Consider the following 13,883-nt stretch of genomic DNA (forward strand, 5'->3'; position numbering starts at 1 on the left):
TTGAATGTTGCTTGAAAATATCATTGTTACAATTGTCATTCTCTTTCATAGGGCTGGTAACGTCACTGTCGGAAAGCTGGTATAACCTCCTGCTGGATATGCAGAATAGACTCAACAAAGTCATCAAGAGTGTAGGAAAGATTGAACACTCATTATATCCTTTCCCCCCCTTTTTTCTTTTTGCCCCATCATGGACCTATTTAATCTATAAAGTGCTTAAAAGTATCAGGCACTGTACAAAAATATTTAAGAATAGCCCTGCTGGATCAGGCCCAAGACCTATATCTAGCCCAGCATCCTGTTTCCCACAGCAGCCCACCAGATGCCTCTGAAGCCCACAGGCAATTGCTGAGGGCATGCCCTCACTCCAGCTGTTGCTCCCTTACAACTGGTATTAGAGGCATCTTGCCTCCCCCTCTTAGGCTGGAGGTGGCCTGTAGCCATCAGACTAATATCCTTTGATAGACCTTGTCCTTCATGAATTTACTTAAGCCCTTCTTAAAGCCGTCCAGGTTGGTGGCTATTGCCACCATAGGCTAATTATGCATTGTGTGAAAAAGTACTTCCTTTTGTCAGTCCTAAATTTATTGGCAATCAGTTTCATGGGATGACCCCTGGTTCTAGTGTTATGAGAGAGAGATAAAAAAATTCTCTCTATCCACTCTACATACCATGCACAGTTTTATAGAGCTCTATCATGCTCTCCCCTCATTTGTTTTCCTGTCTCCCCTCAGTTGTCTTTTTTACTAAACTAAAAAGCCCCAGGTGTTGTAGCCTTGCCTCATAAGGAAGGTATTCTAGGCCCTTCTTTTTTTAGGACAGGTCTCTGATCTAGAGGTCTCTGTTTAGGGAGACCTAAAAAAGGTCTCCCCCTTTTTTAAGGACAGGCTTCTGGCAGTAAACTTGCAACGTGCAATACAAAAGAATTGAAAGAGTGGGGAGGAAGTAAGGGGCACAAATAGAACCTTAATCAAAAATGACCATAACAGAAATAAGGATCTAAGAGGCGAAAGCAGAACTAAGGAGAGATTTGCATATTTAAAAGAAGAAGCAGAAAAACAAGGTGACCATTGTATGGCAGAGGAGTTGGAGAAAGTGAATGAGGAACACAAAAGAAAAACTTAACTAATCTAAAAGATAACTAATTTATCTTTAAGTTAACTAACTAAAAGATAAGCAGAGCATAATGAATGGGAGTGACATGTAGAAAGAGGACTCCTTCCATGAGTGCATCTCTGTTTATGGAAGGTGTTGTCACCAATGGTGTGCAGCCATGTCAGAGGTTTGGATGCTATCCAGAATGTCTGGATGCTATCCAGGAAGAAAAGAGTGGTTAATCATGTGAAAGACAGCAGGGAGATCAAGGGAGATAAAGATAAATGTATCAGTATTAATCATTAGAAATTAATATTTCTAATGTATTTCTAATACATGTGTATTGTGTATAATGATATTTATGAAAGTTATATTGAAGTGTGTCTAGAACAGTACTGGCATTTGGCAGATGGAAAATCTACATGGTGGTTTTCGTCATGCTCTTTATTTAAAAGTAAGGAGAAATTGGTGTTTTTTAGAAGAAGAGGGAAACAAAATGAAAGAGACATTTTTAAAAGTTAGAACAGAGGAGGAATATTACTTTAATTTCATTTTTGCCTGTTATCAAGTTTTGAACTCTGGACTATCCATTGTCTCAATACAGAAGCACTAACAGTAGTAATGAAATGGTACATTTAATGAAGAATTATATTTGAGGGTTTGATGCAAAGGAGGTGTGTGCAGAGGTTTATCTTACCCCCCTTATAGCCAGAATGTTTTGCATACAAATGTCAGTTTAGCAGATAAACTGGACTTGTACAAACACACCTAAGAACTGTCAGCCTTTTTTTCCATCCCTGGAGGCAGTCAGCAGGGGAGAAGGTCTCAAAATAAACCTAACAGAAGATTATTGAGCTTGAACAAGTAGGCATTATTAATGTTAATAGAGTGCCACCTTGCTGCATATGGAAAGATCCAAGCATGTTCTGCTCTGTTTTGCTGGCAAAGGGTCATGCATCACCAATGTGCACAGGAAAGGCCCGTGTTCCACCTCTCAGATTGGTACTCTTGTGTGTACTACTTCTTCTCCCCTGCGCCTAGTAAGCAAGGTGTAGGTCTTCTTGGGCAATGCTGTTGTTCACAGCTTTGGATAAATAATCAGATATATGCTCTTCCTTCTTCTAGTCTGAGGAAGAAAGCCCTTTATCTTCATATGTGAAACATTTATTGGGACATTACTGTAGAAGATACCTTGAAATGCACCCTTCATAAAAGGAACCTGTACCTCTCCCTCTCCCACTCACACACTCTCACGCACACTGCTCACTTGAGTTAAAGAGAATACATGGCCTTCCTGTTGTTGGATTTAATACCCTTGATCTGAATACACTTTCAGCCATTTCATTGGACTTGGGGTGAGTAATTATAAACTTCCTCGTGGAAACTTAGCGGTCCTGGGATAAGGGGACAAGTACATGTGTGGATTGCTAACTGGTTGAAAGACAGGAAACAGAGGGTAGGTATAAATTGAGAGGGAAGTAAGAAGTGGGGTCCCCCAGGGATCTGTACTGGGACCGGTGCTTTTTAATTTATTCATAAATGATCTAGAGCAGGGTTTCTCAACGTGTGGGTCCCCAGATGTTATTGGACTTCAACTCCCATAATCCCCAGCCCCAGTGGCCTTTGGTTGGGAATTATGGGAGTTGAAGTCCAATTACATCTGGGGACCCACACGTTGAGAATCCCTGATCTAGAAGCAGGAGTAAGCAGCGATGTGGCCAAATTTGCAGATGATACCAAACTCTTCCGGGTAGTGAAATCCAAAACGGATTGTGAGCAGCTCCAAAAGGATCTCTCCAAACTGGGGGAGTAGGTGACAAAATGGCAAATGCGGTTCAATGTTAGCAAGTGTAAAGTGATGCACATTGGGACAAAAAACCCCAACCAAGTATACGCTGATGGGATCCGAGCTGTCGGTGACGGACCAGGAGAGGGATCTTGGGGTTGTGGTTGACAGCTCGTTGAAAGTGTCGACTCAATGTGCGGCAGCGGTGAAAAAGGCCAATTCCATGCTAGGGATCATTAGAAAGGGGATTGAAAATAAAACGGCTAACATTATAATGCCCTTATACAAAACTATGGTGCGACCACACTTGGAGTACTGTGTACAATTCTGGTCACCACATCTTAAAAAGGACATTGTTGAACTGGAGAAGGTACAGAAGAGGGCAACCAAGATGATCAGGGGCCTAGAGCACCTTTCTTACGAGGCAAGACTACAACACCTGGGGCTTTTTAGTTTAGAAAAAAGACGTCTGCGGGGAGACATGATAGAGGTCTATAAAATCATGCATGGTGTGGAGAAAGTGGAGAGAGAGAGATTCTTTTCCCTCTCACACAACACTAGAACCAGGGGTCACTCCATGAAATTGATTGCCAGGAGGTCTAGGAGCAACAAACGGAAGTACTTTTTCACACAACGCGTGATCCACTTGTGGAACTCTGCCACAGGATGTGGTGACAGCCAACAACCTGGATGGCTTTAAGAGGGGTTTGGATGACTTCATGGAGGAGAGGTCCTTCAATGGCTAATGGTCGGGGGGCTGTGGGCCACCTCCAGCCTCAAGGGCGGGGTGTCTCTGAGTACCAGCTGCAGGGGAGTAATGGCAGGAGAGAGGGCACGCCCTCAACTCCTGTCTGTGGCTTCCAGCGGCATCTGGTGGGCCACTGTGTGAAACAGGATGCTGGACTAGATGGGCCGTGGGCCTGATCCAGTAGGGCTGTTCTTATGTTCTTATGACATGCAAAGGCCACATTCAGAGGTAATAACAAATCATGAGCCTCGAGATTGTGAGCTCCCCTCTCCCTCATGAGCAATGAGAGGAAATTAGAAGTTTCCATTCATGGTTTGCAAGAAACCACTGTTTTTCATTTCATTCAAAAGCAGGAAACTATGTCTTCTAACATGTTCAAAGACGGTGGGCAAACACACCACAGGTGAGCCCTCCATGATGTCCAGATTATTAGAGCCGCAGTTCACGGACTCAACCACGGTTCTGATTCTTTTCCCAAACCTTCGGATAAACCATCAGTTTGAAGTAAGGTACACTTACCAAACCGAGGGTCCCGAGGCTCCAAAGTGTTGCCTGGTTTGTGCAAGCTGCACAAACTGGAGTTAAGGGTATGACTAGGGATGTGCAAAAAATTTCAGGCACAGAATGATCTGTGCCCGAAACAAGCAATTTCGGGTGATTTGGGGCTGAACCGAATCACCCCCGATGTCCCCCGATATTTTTCGGGCCCGAGCCAAATCACCCGAATTTCGGGCCCGAAAAATTCGGGTGATTCGGCTCATGGTTGATTTTGGGGGATTTTTTGAAGTTTTAGTGACTTTGGGGCAGTTCGGGGGCATAGCATGGGATCTGGGCAAAAAGAGTGGGGTGGGGTGGTAGTGCCTAATGGGTGGAGGCTACCACCCCAATTTCAGGGGGATTGGGCAAATGGCTGATTTTTTGAGAATTTTTGAAGTTTTAGTGACTTTGGGGCAGTTTGGGGGCAGAAAGTGGATCTGCCCCAAAAGAGTGGGGTGGGGTGGTAGTGCCGAATGGGTGGAGGCTACCACCCCAATTTCAGGGGGATTGGGCAGAAGGCTGATTTTTTGGGAATATTTGAAGTTTTGGTGTCTTTGGGGCAGATTGGGGGCAGAAAGTGGATCTGCCCCAAAGGAGTGGGCTGGGCTGGTAGATAGTGCCTAATGGGTGGAGGCTACCACCCGTCCCCAATTTCAGAGTGATTGGGCAGAGGGGTGAATTTTGGTGAATTTCTGAGGTTTGTCTTCATAAGGTAAAGTGTGCTAAATTGATTACTTCCTCATATTCATAGTAATTGAGAGTGTGAAAAAGTGAAAGTGGGGTCATGAGAGTTGTTTAATTGAAAAAATCTCATTTGCTATGATAGAATGAGAATTCACACCTCAGAATTGAAGACAAACCTCAGAAATTCACCAGAATTCACCCCTCTGCCCAATCACTCTGAAATTGGGGACGGGTGGTAGCCTCCACCCATTAGGCACTATCTACCAGCCCACCGCACTCCTTTGGGGCAGATCCACTTTCTGCCCCCAATCTGCCCCAAAGACACCAAAACTTCAAATATTCCCAAAAAATCAGACCTTTGCCCAATCCCCCTGAAATTGGGGTGGTAGACTCCACCCATTGGGCACTACCACCCCACCCCAAGATTTTGCCCCTGGGCCCCTTCCCCCCCGAATCGATTCGGATTAAATCCGAATCCGAACCGAATCAAGGGTGATTCGGGTGGCCCATATTCGGGCACAAAACAGAACAGGGGTGATTCGGTTCGGGTCCTGAACCGAATCACCAAATACCCGAATTGCACACCCCTAGGTATGACTCCCTCTCTGCAATGCAATCGGCTGCCACGTCTTTCCTTCGTGCTTCGGTAGAAGCCTGTGCAGCCAGTCTCCCAGATTGCAGATTGTTGTCTGGATACGCACTGGGGGATTAGAGGCAAACTATGGATCCTCTGAACCCTCAGTTAAATGTTACGTCTGAAGGTGCTCTATGTTCTCTGATGCCTGGAGCTGAGGACATCTCTCATTGGGTTATCCTTTCCACGTGCTCCCAGGCAGGACTAATGAAAATCTGTTACTAGCCTTAAGAGCATGGAACAGATAACCCCACCCAGTTCTTTTAGTCCTGCTGCGCTCCTAGGCAGAGATCGTTTGTATTGCTCCTTTTTACAAAGGCTGTTAACTTTAAATTCCTTATCTATCTGTCTTCATTTTTACCGTAAGCTAGTTATCTCTTTCTTCTTTCTATATTCTTAAAAACAAAACAAACACCCTCTATCTAGTTTTTCCATTTCATCTCCGTTTTTGTCCTCAGCTTCTGTATATGTTGACCTCCCCGATTCTGTGTGTGTAGCCTCATCTGTTGCCTTTATGGAACGCTGTCAGGGTGTGAGAAGGATCTTAGTGCCCACGGGCTTCCCGTTTGCTACCAGAGCGCTGGGTTCGCCTTCGCCGCCATTACCGGCCACGCCCCTATCGGCACTAAATGAGGGCACGAATACAGGGGACGCCGGATCAGGCCCCCTGATTACTGTGGGCAGAGACGCCGAGCCGGGTTCCTCGTTACTTGTGAGCAAGGGGAGATCCCCAGCTAGGTAGTGCGGGCCAGTCCTCGGGCTCGCTCCCACCTAACCCGAGCTTGCAAGAACCAAGGAGTGCCATTGCAACCACTATGACATCTAGCGGTTTTGTAAGTGGCAGTGCAACAATTTTGGCGGGAAACCCGGGAACCGCCGCTAATCTGAGCCGTGCTTCTCCCATGAGCCGCTAGGGAGCCAGAGCCGGACCTAGGAACAGTTCTTCAGGACTGGTGAGATTCTTCCTTGTCGTGGCTAGCCAGGGACTCCCCGCTCCCCTTTAGCTAGCCCCCAGCCTGCTCCTAATGTACAGAATCTACCAGATCTGCAACCTATCCATCTCCCCTTGGAAATGCCTACCTCCTGGCAAAATTGGGTTAAAGAAACTTTGAGTGTTTCTTTGAAGCAGGTTACAAAGCATAAAAGAACCAAGAGAAGGGGCAGGGATCGCTCAATTTCTCCCTCCTCCTCTGAGATGTCTACATCCCATCTACCCAAAAAGGCCAGGCGCAAGAGAAAACATACTCATGCTGAAGGCTTGGAGGCTTCTCATCCACAAGATTGGGTTGAATTAGTGGATTTAAGAGGGGGTGGTCAATCATTGGAAGGGTCTGGGGGTGAATCGCCTGATATTACACCCAATAACCCATTGCCACCACTGCTCCCAAATGAGCCACTGGCACCCATTCTCCCAGCATCTCCAGCTCCAACTGGTGCAAGAACTGTTCCTATTACAATACCTATTAATACTCCTACACCTATCCCGGTTACAATACCAATACCGGGCAATCTCCCTATAGACCCACTTGATGAGGAAGGAGAGTGGTCAGATGATCAGGATAACCCTGCATACACACTGACTCAACCTCTTTTTTCACAGGAGGACTTCGGCCCTCTAGTGTCCAGAGCTATTAATGCATTAGATCTGCAGATTCCTACCAATGCAGAAACTGCTGCACCTAAGGGATCCCTGGTTTTTCCTAAGCATAAAAGTAAAGAGCTCCTATTACCACTACCAGAGTTGCTGGTGATACGGTTAAGGAGGAATGGCTCCTTCCCACATCAACTTGGAAATCAGTGGCAGTAGCCAATAAATATTATGCCTTTCAGCAAGAGGCCATGGACATTTTCAAGGTACCTCTGGCAGATGCCCCCGTGGTCGCCCTATTAAATGGGGCATTGTAACCTAGGGTTGGGGAGTCAGCCTTAAAAGACCAAAATGACAAAAAAAATTGAGGCTTCCTTTGAGAGCTAATGAGGCATCGTCTCTCTCTATGAGGGCCTCAGCTGCCGCATCTATTTTGACCAGGGCATCTGTGGTATGGTTGGATGACCTCATCCAGGAACCTCCTACTGACATATTTAGTTTAAGGCATCAGCTGATTACAATCCAGAAGGCACAAGCCTTTGTCTCAGATGCAACCATGGATGCCATAAGGTTTTCTTCTAGGGCCTCCACAGCTACGGTGGTAGGACACTGTAACCTATGGCTGAAGTATTGGCCGGTGGATGCTGCATTACGGTCCAATCTGGCAGCGGTTCCTTATGACAGGATAAAATTGTTTGGAGAGGAAGCACTAAAAGAGGTATTGGTAGAGTCAAAAGACAAATATAAAGCCATGCCGCTTCCTCCAGCTCTGCGTAGACAGGAGCATCCAACTCTCCTAGACCTTTTCAGTTACAGTACCAGCCCTTTTGGGCTTTTTGATCTTCCTTTTGAGGGAGAGACAGATTTCAGATACCAACGTCCTCAATGGAGTAGGCAGCGGGGTGCTGGGCCTATAATCAGGGCAGACAGGCTTTGGCCAGCCAACCCAAATCACAAAAACAGCAATGACTCCCCATTGGGAGCTCTGGGAGGTCGTCTGTCAACCTTCATTCAACAATGGCAGAAAACGACAATGGATCTGTGGGTCCTCTCTACAATAGAGACAGGATACAAGATAGAGCTATCAACAGCTCCACCCAACAGATTTCTACCAACTCCAAAAATCATGTTGGCTTATCAGACATTTAGGTCTTCTAGATGCCATCCAACACCTAATGTCTATAGGCGCAATACAGATTGTACCTACCCAACAACAAGGGCAAGGTATATACTCAATAATATTTACTGTCCCAAAAAGGGACAAGTCTCTCAGGGCAATATTGGACTTTAAATTCCTTAACCGGTGGGTTCCAAAGCGCAAATTTCGCATGGAATCTCTTTGAACAATAGCGGAAGCCTTACAACACCGGGATCTGTTAGCTTCCGTAGAGCTAAAAGAAGCATATCTACATATTCTGATACACTCTGAAAGTCGCCATCTTCGTCAGTTCAAATATTGCGGGGTGCATTATCAATACGAGGCGCTTCCATTTGGTCTGTCCTCAGCCCCAAGAATATTTACCAAGGTGCTGGCACTCTTGATTGCGCACTTAAGACTACAAGGAGTATGCATCTTCTGTTATTTAGATGATCTGCTTCTGAGGTTTCCATCTAAGATTGCAGCGACAAGAGATCTTTCTCTCACTCTTCACACACTAGAACAACATGGCTTTCTCATAAACAAAGAAAGAGCCATCTTTTAACATCTTGCAAGATTTTTCATCTGGGTGTCTTGATCAATACCCCAAAAGACAGACTATACTTACCAGAGGAACAGGTTAATACTTTAAAGGCAGAAGTCACAGAAGTGCTGCACGTTCGCCAGGCCAGACTGTTGTCCCTTGCACGCCTCCTGGGCCTAATAGTGGCCACACTAGATTCGGTACCATAGGCCAGATATCACTTGAGACCGTTTCAGTAGTTTCTTCTGAAATTCAGAGTACCCATCTCCAACAAGGTCAATATAACCATCTTTGTCCCTCAAGAGGTTCTAACATCTCTCCAGCAGTGGTTTACGGATGCCAACATCAGACAGGGAAAGGAGTTCCTCGAACCAACTCGAATAATAATTACAACTGATACAAGGAAAACAGGATGGGGAGCCCATTGCCAACACAGAGCAGCCCAGGGCATTTGGTCAATGGAAGAAAGGATGCACAGCATCAATTGGTTGGAGTTATGAGCCATATGCCTTGCCCTGTTAGCATTTCGGTCCCTGATTCTCAACAGCTACGTGTTAATCAGAACGGACAACACGACCGCGAAAGCCCACATAAACAGGCAAGGAGGAACCAGGTCGCGCTCTCTCCAAATAGAAGCATCCTTGTTAATGTCATGGGCAGAAGTTCATCTAGCATTGGTGATGGCCCACCATGTCCAGGGGGACCTCAACTCCATTGTGGACTGGTTGAGTTGGGAACAACTACTACCCGGCGAATGGGCGCTCAACAAGAGGATCTTCATGAAGGTCACACAACTGTTCGGCCATCCAGTAGTCGACCTTTTCTCATCAACCTTGAACAGACAACTTCCCAGGTTCTTCACCTGGTTTCCGTGTCCGCAAGCAGAGGGAGTGGATGCCCTGTCAGCCAAATGGCCTCAGGAACTTCTGTATGCGTTTCCACCAATACCACTCCTAGCCCCTTTCTTCACAGGGTCAGACTCCTCAGGGCACAGGTCATCCTGATAGCGCCTTACTGGCCCAGGAGGCCATGGTTTCCGGATCTATATCATGCGACCACTCAGGAACCATGGCTTCTCCCAGTCTCAGCAGACCTCCTCCATCAGGGTCCAGTCGAAAACCACGATCCAGGTTGGTTTCAGCTAGCCGCCTGGAGACTGAGCAGTACATCTTGAGTAGTCATTCTAACAAAGTATTACATACTATGCTAGCATCCACGAGATTCCACCAAGCATATATATCGTGGGGCAGTGTCCATTATAGATCTTCTTGCTTTTCTTCAGGACAGAATAGATAAGGGTCTCAAGGCAAATACCTTAAAGAGGCAGGCGGCCTCCCTGACAGGGATTATAGGCGGCCTCTCTAAATCCAGGGTGATAAATCATCCCCATATTAAAAGCTTTCTTAGGGGTGCAACCCTGTTATCACCAATGGTGGTCCATCACTTTCCATTGTGGAACATACACACAGTGCTAAAAGCTATGCAGACTGCGCCCTTTGAATAAATTCGGTCCATTCCCTTAAGGGTGTTATCTTACAAGACTGCGTTCTTAGTGGCGATAACATCGGCAAGAAACGTAGCAGAGCTGAATGCACTGTCTGCCCACAAAGATCTATGCGTATTCTCGACGGATTCTGTTCAACTCATTCCAAATCCGTTCATTAGGCCGAAGGTCTCATCAGCCTACCATCATTCTCAGGATATAATTCTACCATCTTTCTGTCCCAGACCGGTCCATCCAAGGGAATGAGAATGGCATAAGCTAGATGTTCACAGATGCCTAAAGATGTATTTGAGACACACAGAGGGCTTTAGGAAGTCGGAATCCCTCTTTGCTAGTTTCTTACCAGCTTCAATGGGATGCCAAGTATCCTCACAGACACTTGCCAGATGGATTCGTTCGTGCATTTCATTTGCATAGGATTCTCAACATCTTCCAGCTCCAGAACACATTCTGGCACATTCAACTAGAGCAGCAGCCACATCTGCTGCCTTCTCAACTAATGCTCCTGTACATGAGATATGTAGAGCTGCAACCTGGAAGGCACCATAGACATTCACAAAGCACTACAAGATCAATGTGTTTGCCTCATCACAAGCGGCTTTTGGCTGCAGAGTACTACAACAGGTTCTTCCCCCGGAGTAGGCGGGGACACTCCCTCCCAGAGTAATTTTGGCCAGGGCTTTGGTAAAGCCGCTTGAGAGATGTCCTCGGCTCCAGGCATCAGAGAACGGAGCATTGGTCTTCACTTACCGTGAAGGCTCCTTCTTGATGCTGGAGCCGAGGACATCTCGGCCCTCCCAGATGGTGTCCCAGCCTACTCCATGGGAATCCAAGATGTTTATGAGCATTAGTCTTACATATGTGGGATCTATGTATTCTCCACTGTTTTCATTGATATGTATTTATATATATAGGTTATATGTTACCTCTTTTTTATATTTACTTCGTTGTGTGCTACTTGCACTTTGGCCTAAAAGAACTGGGCGGGGTTATCCGTTCCAGGCTCTTAAGGCTAGTAACAGATTTTCATTAGTCCTGCCTGGGAGCATGTGGAAAGGATAACCCAATGAGAGATGTCCTCGGCTCCAGCATCAAGAAGGAGCCTTCACGGTAAATGAAGACCAATGCTCCGTTTTGTGCAAATAATGATTTGTTCACAAGCCAGGATCCCGGGACTGTAAACAGTGGTTTGCACAAACCAGTTTCCCACATTTGGAGAAAACAGGAAACTGTAGTTTGTTGCAAACTCATAAATGGAAGCTTCTAATTTCCTTCCAAAAGCCAGAGAGCAGTGAGGAGTATACAAAGTCAAGGCAGCACCTTCTTGTATGCATAACAAAAAACATGGTGGTTTGTTCATTGCTTCTGAATATGGAATATAACTTGCCTAGAGTGCAAGAGGCTGTTCAAATCACTGCTGGTGTGTTTCCCAGACTGTGCCTAGTAAATACATTTGTAGTCACCTATTTTGAGCAGCAGCGATATAGGGAGGTGCTGAAAGGCATTATCATACTGCATGGGAGGTGGCAATGGTAAACCCCTCCTGTATTCTGCCAAGAAAATCACATGGAATGTGATCTCTAGGAGTCAACACCGACTTGATGGCACAATTTCTTTCCCTTCCCTTTAGTTTGGCAGCACAATCCAAAGTGACTGTGAAGAGGAACGTATCATTATATTCCTAATATAGATTTTACAGAGCCTATTAGAGCAGGTTGTGTCAGTAATCTCCTGTTTATTCCATACTTATTCCCTTGTATCAATTCAACTACTCAAGTATTTGGTTTCTCCCCTAATGATGATATCGACAAAAATCTACACTAGAAAGAAAACCCCTCTCAACAGAAATTATCTTGGCAACAGACTCCTTAAACTTGTGAGGAATTAGGAAGTACAGATCTCCTTTAAAGCAAACTCATCCTTTATTTGTAGGTAATGATACAAAGGATTATGGGTACAAAATGTTTAGAACTAGAATTTTGTAATAAAAGCTATTTTAGATCTTCAGAAAACCAACATCTTGACCTGCTGAAAAACATTCCCTTCTTAATTGAAGAACACTTTTAAACAGAAGACTGCCCTCTTATGGTGTTGAAGCATTGCTGTGATATAAGCCTGTTCTGCTTGGCATTATACAGATGCAGTTCCTGGCCTAAAATCTGACAGTAAGTCTGTGGGTCAGTCAATGAACATGTTCACAGCTATACCACAGTCACATTTTTGCTGGTGCCGTTCCTGTCTTTGAAAAATGAGAGATGGTGCTTGTACTTGGTGATTCTATTCTTAATAGGAGAAATAAGGCTGCTGTACGTGAAAGTTTTGTTTCCTTGATTCATGACTGCACCTGGAGATCGTTTCATACAGAACGCAAGACAGAACCGGCTACTGGATTTATTGATGGAGACTTGATTGAAAGCTTTCTGGATATCAGCCGACCGAAGATGCAGGAGGTGGTGGCTAACTTACAGGTGAGTTGGGAGAGCTAGTTGTTTTTTGTTTTGAGGCATCCCTTCCCAATATTGTTGAGAGGTTACAGTATTTGGCACCCTTACTTGTACATACCACTGAACTCAAAAGACTTGCTTCTGAGTAAACATGCATAGGATTGCACTGGTAGGTAACTAAGAAGAGAAAGAGATTCTTACCAGTGTTTCTGCAGAATGGCTGTGCTTCTTTTGATGCTGCTTGCCTTTCTTTTTTCAGATTGATGATGGCAGCGGAATGAAGAGGGAGGCCACAGTGGATGACCTGATCAAGATTGTGGAAGAACTCACCCGTATCCACTAGTTGGATGAGGAGAGATTTCCTAGCACCTTCCTCTATGCTAGCCTATGGAGTCTTTCCCACCTGCAGCTGGGGCCCCCTAGCCAGTTGCACTGTAACACTAGAGGCCGTAGTAATGTGCCTGGGTGAAAGTGGGGAATCTCTGTGAACTGAAGCCATCTCGCTAGGGACTTGCGGATGCAATGTTGGCTGTTGATGACATCACATTCTGCTTGGATTCACCAGTCCTGTGGCTCTCATCTGCTGGCCCAGTACTGGTCCCCATTAGTTGTTCCCACTGAGTAACAGCTAGCGGTTGGCAAAGGTGCATCCCCTACCTAGACTCCTTCCACAGCTCATTCACTGTTGTCTTAGTATTTTTATTTGATTTTTTTTTTTTTTTGGTTCCTTGTGTTTTTGAAGTGGAAGTTCTTTCCCCTCTTCTGTTTGGATGAGGTGTGGCTAGATGGCTGTGTCTGGTGTTGGGGAGATGGGAGTGGTGCCTGCTCTGGGTTATAGAGGTGCCTGTTGGGTGGGGAATCCAAGTAGGTAGAAGGCCTCTCAACCCCTAGGCCTTGCTGCTCATTCAGGGAGAAGGGGCTGGAAAACAAATTTTCTGTTGTTTTTTGGAATTTTACCAAATAAAGTAGTCCAAGAGGAAAGGTTTGGCCTCTGCTGTCAGCATCCACTTCTGCTCTCCTTTCCTCCTTTCTGGAAGACAGTAATTTCAGTAGCCTTTTGTATATATTGCAGCATCCCAGTTGTTTCAGTGTGTTCAAGCTGATGTACAAGAAGACTTCACCTTTAATATTTCACTTCCTCCCAAATTTGCTTTGCTGTGGGTATCTTGCAGAAGATGGGC

At 45.5% G+C, this 13,883-nt stretch overlaps 1 protein-coding gene across 1 annotated transcript in view; it reads left to right on the plus strand.

Annotated features, from left to right (window-relative positions):
* DDB1 (damage specific DNA binding protein 1) overlaps positions 1 to 13,683 on the plus strand; it is a 38,542-nt gene extending 24,859 nt beyond the window's left edge. The window contains exons 25-27 of the mRNA XM_053283679.1: positions 52 to 154; positions 12,603 to 12,726; positions 12,962 to 13,683. Coding sequence (XP_053139654.1) covers positions 52 to 154; positions 12,603 to 12,726; positions 12,962 to 13,045 — 311 coding nt within the window. The 3' untranslated portion in view covers positions 13,046 to 13,683. The remainder of the gene's footprint in view (positions 1 to 51; positions 155 to 12,602; positions 12,727 to 12,961) is intronic.
* The last annotated feature ends 200 nt before the right edge of the window (positions 13,684 to 13,883 follow it).

This window comes from Hemicordylus capensis, chromosome 1 (assembly GCF_027244095.1).
Source record: "Hemicordylus capensis ecotype Gifberg chromosome 1, rHemCap1.1.pri, whole genome shotgun sequence".
Classification (NCBI taxonomy): Eukaryota; Metazoa; Chordata; class Lepidosauria; order Squamata; family Cordylidae; genus Hemicordylus; species Hemicordylus capensis.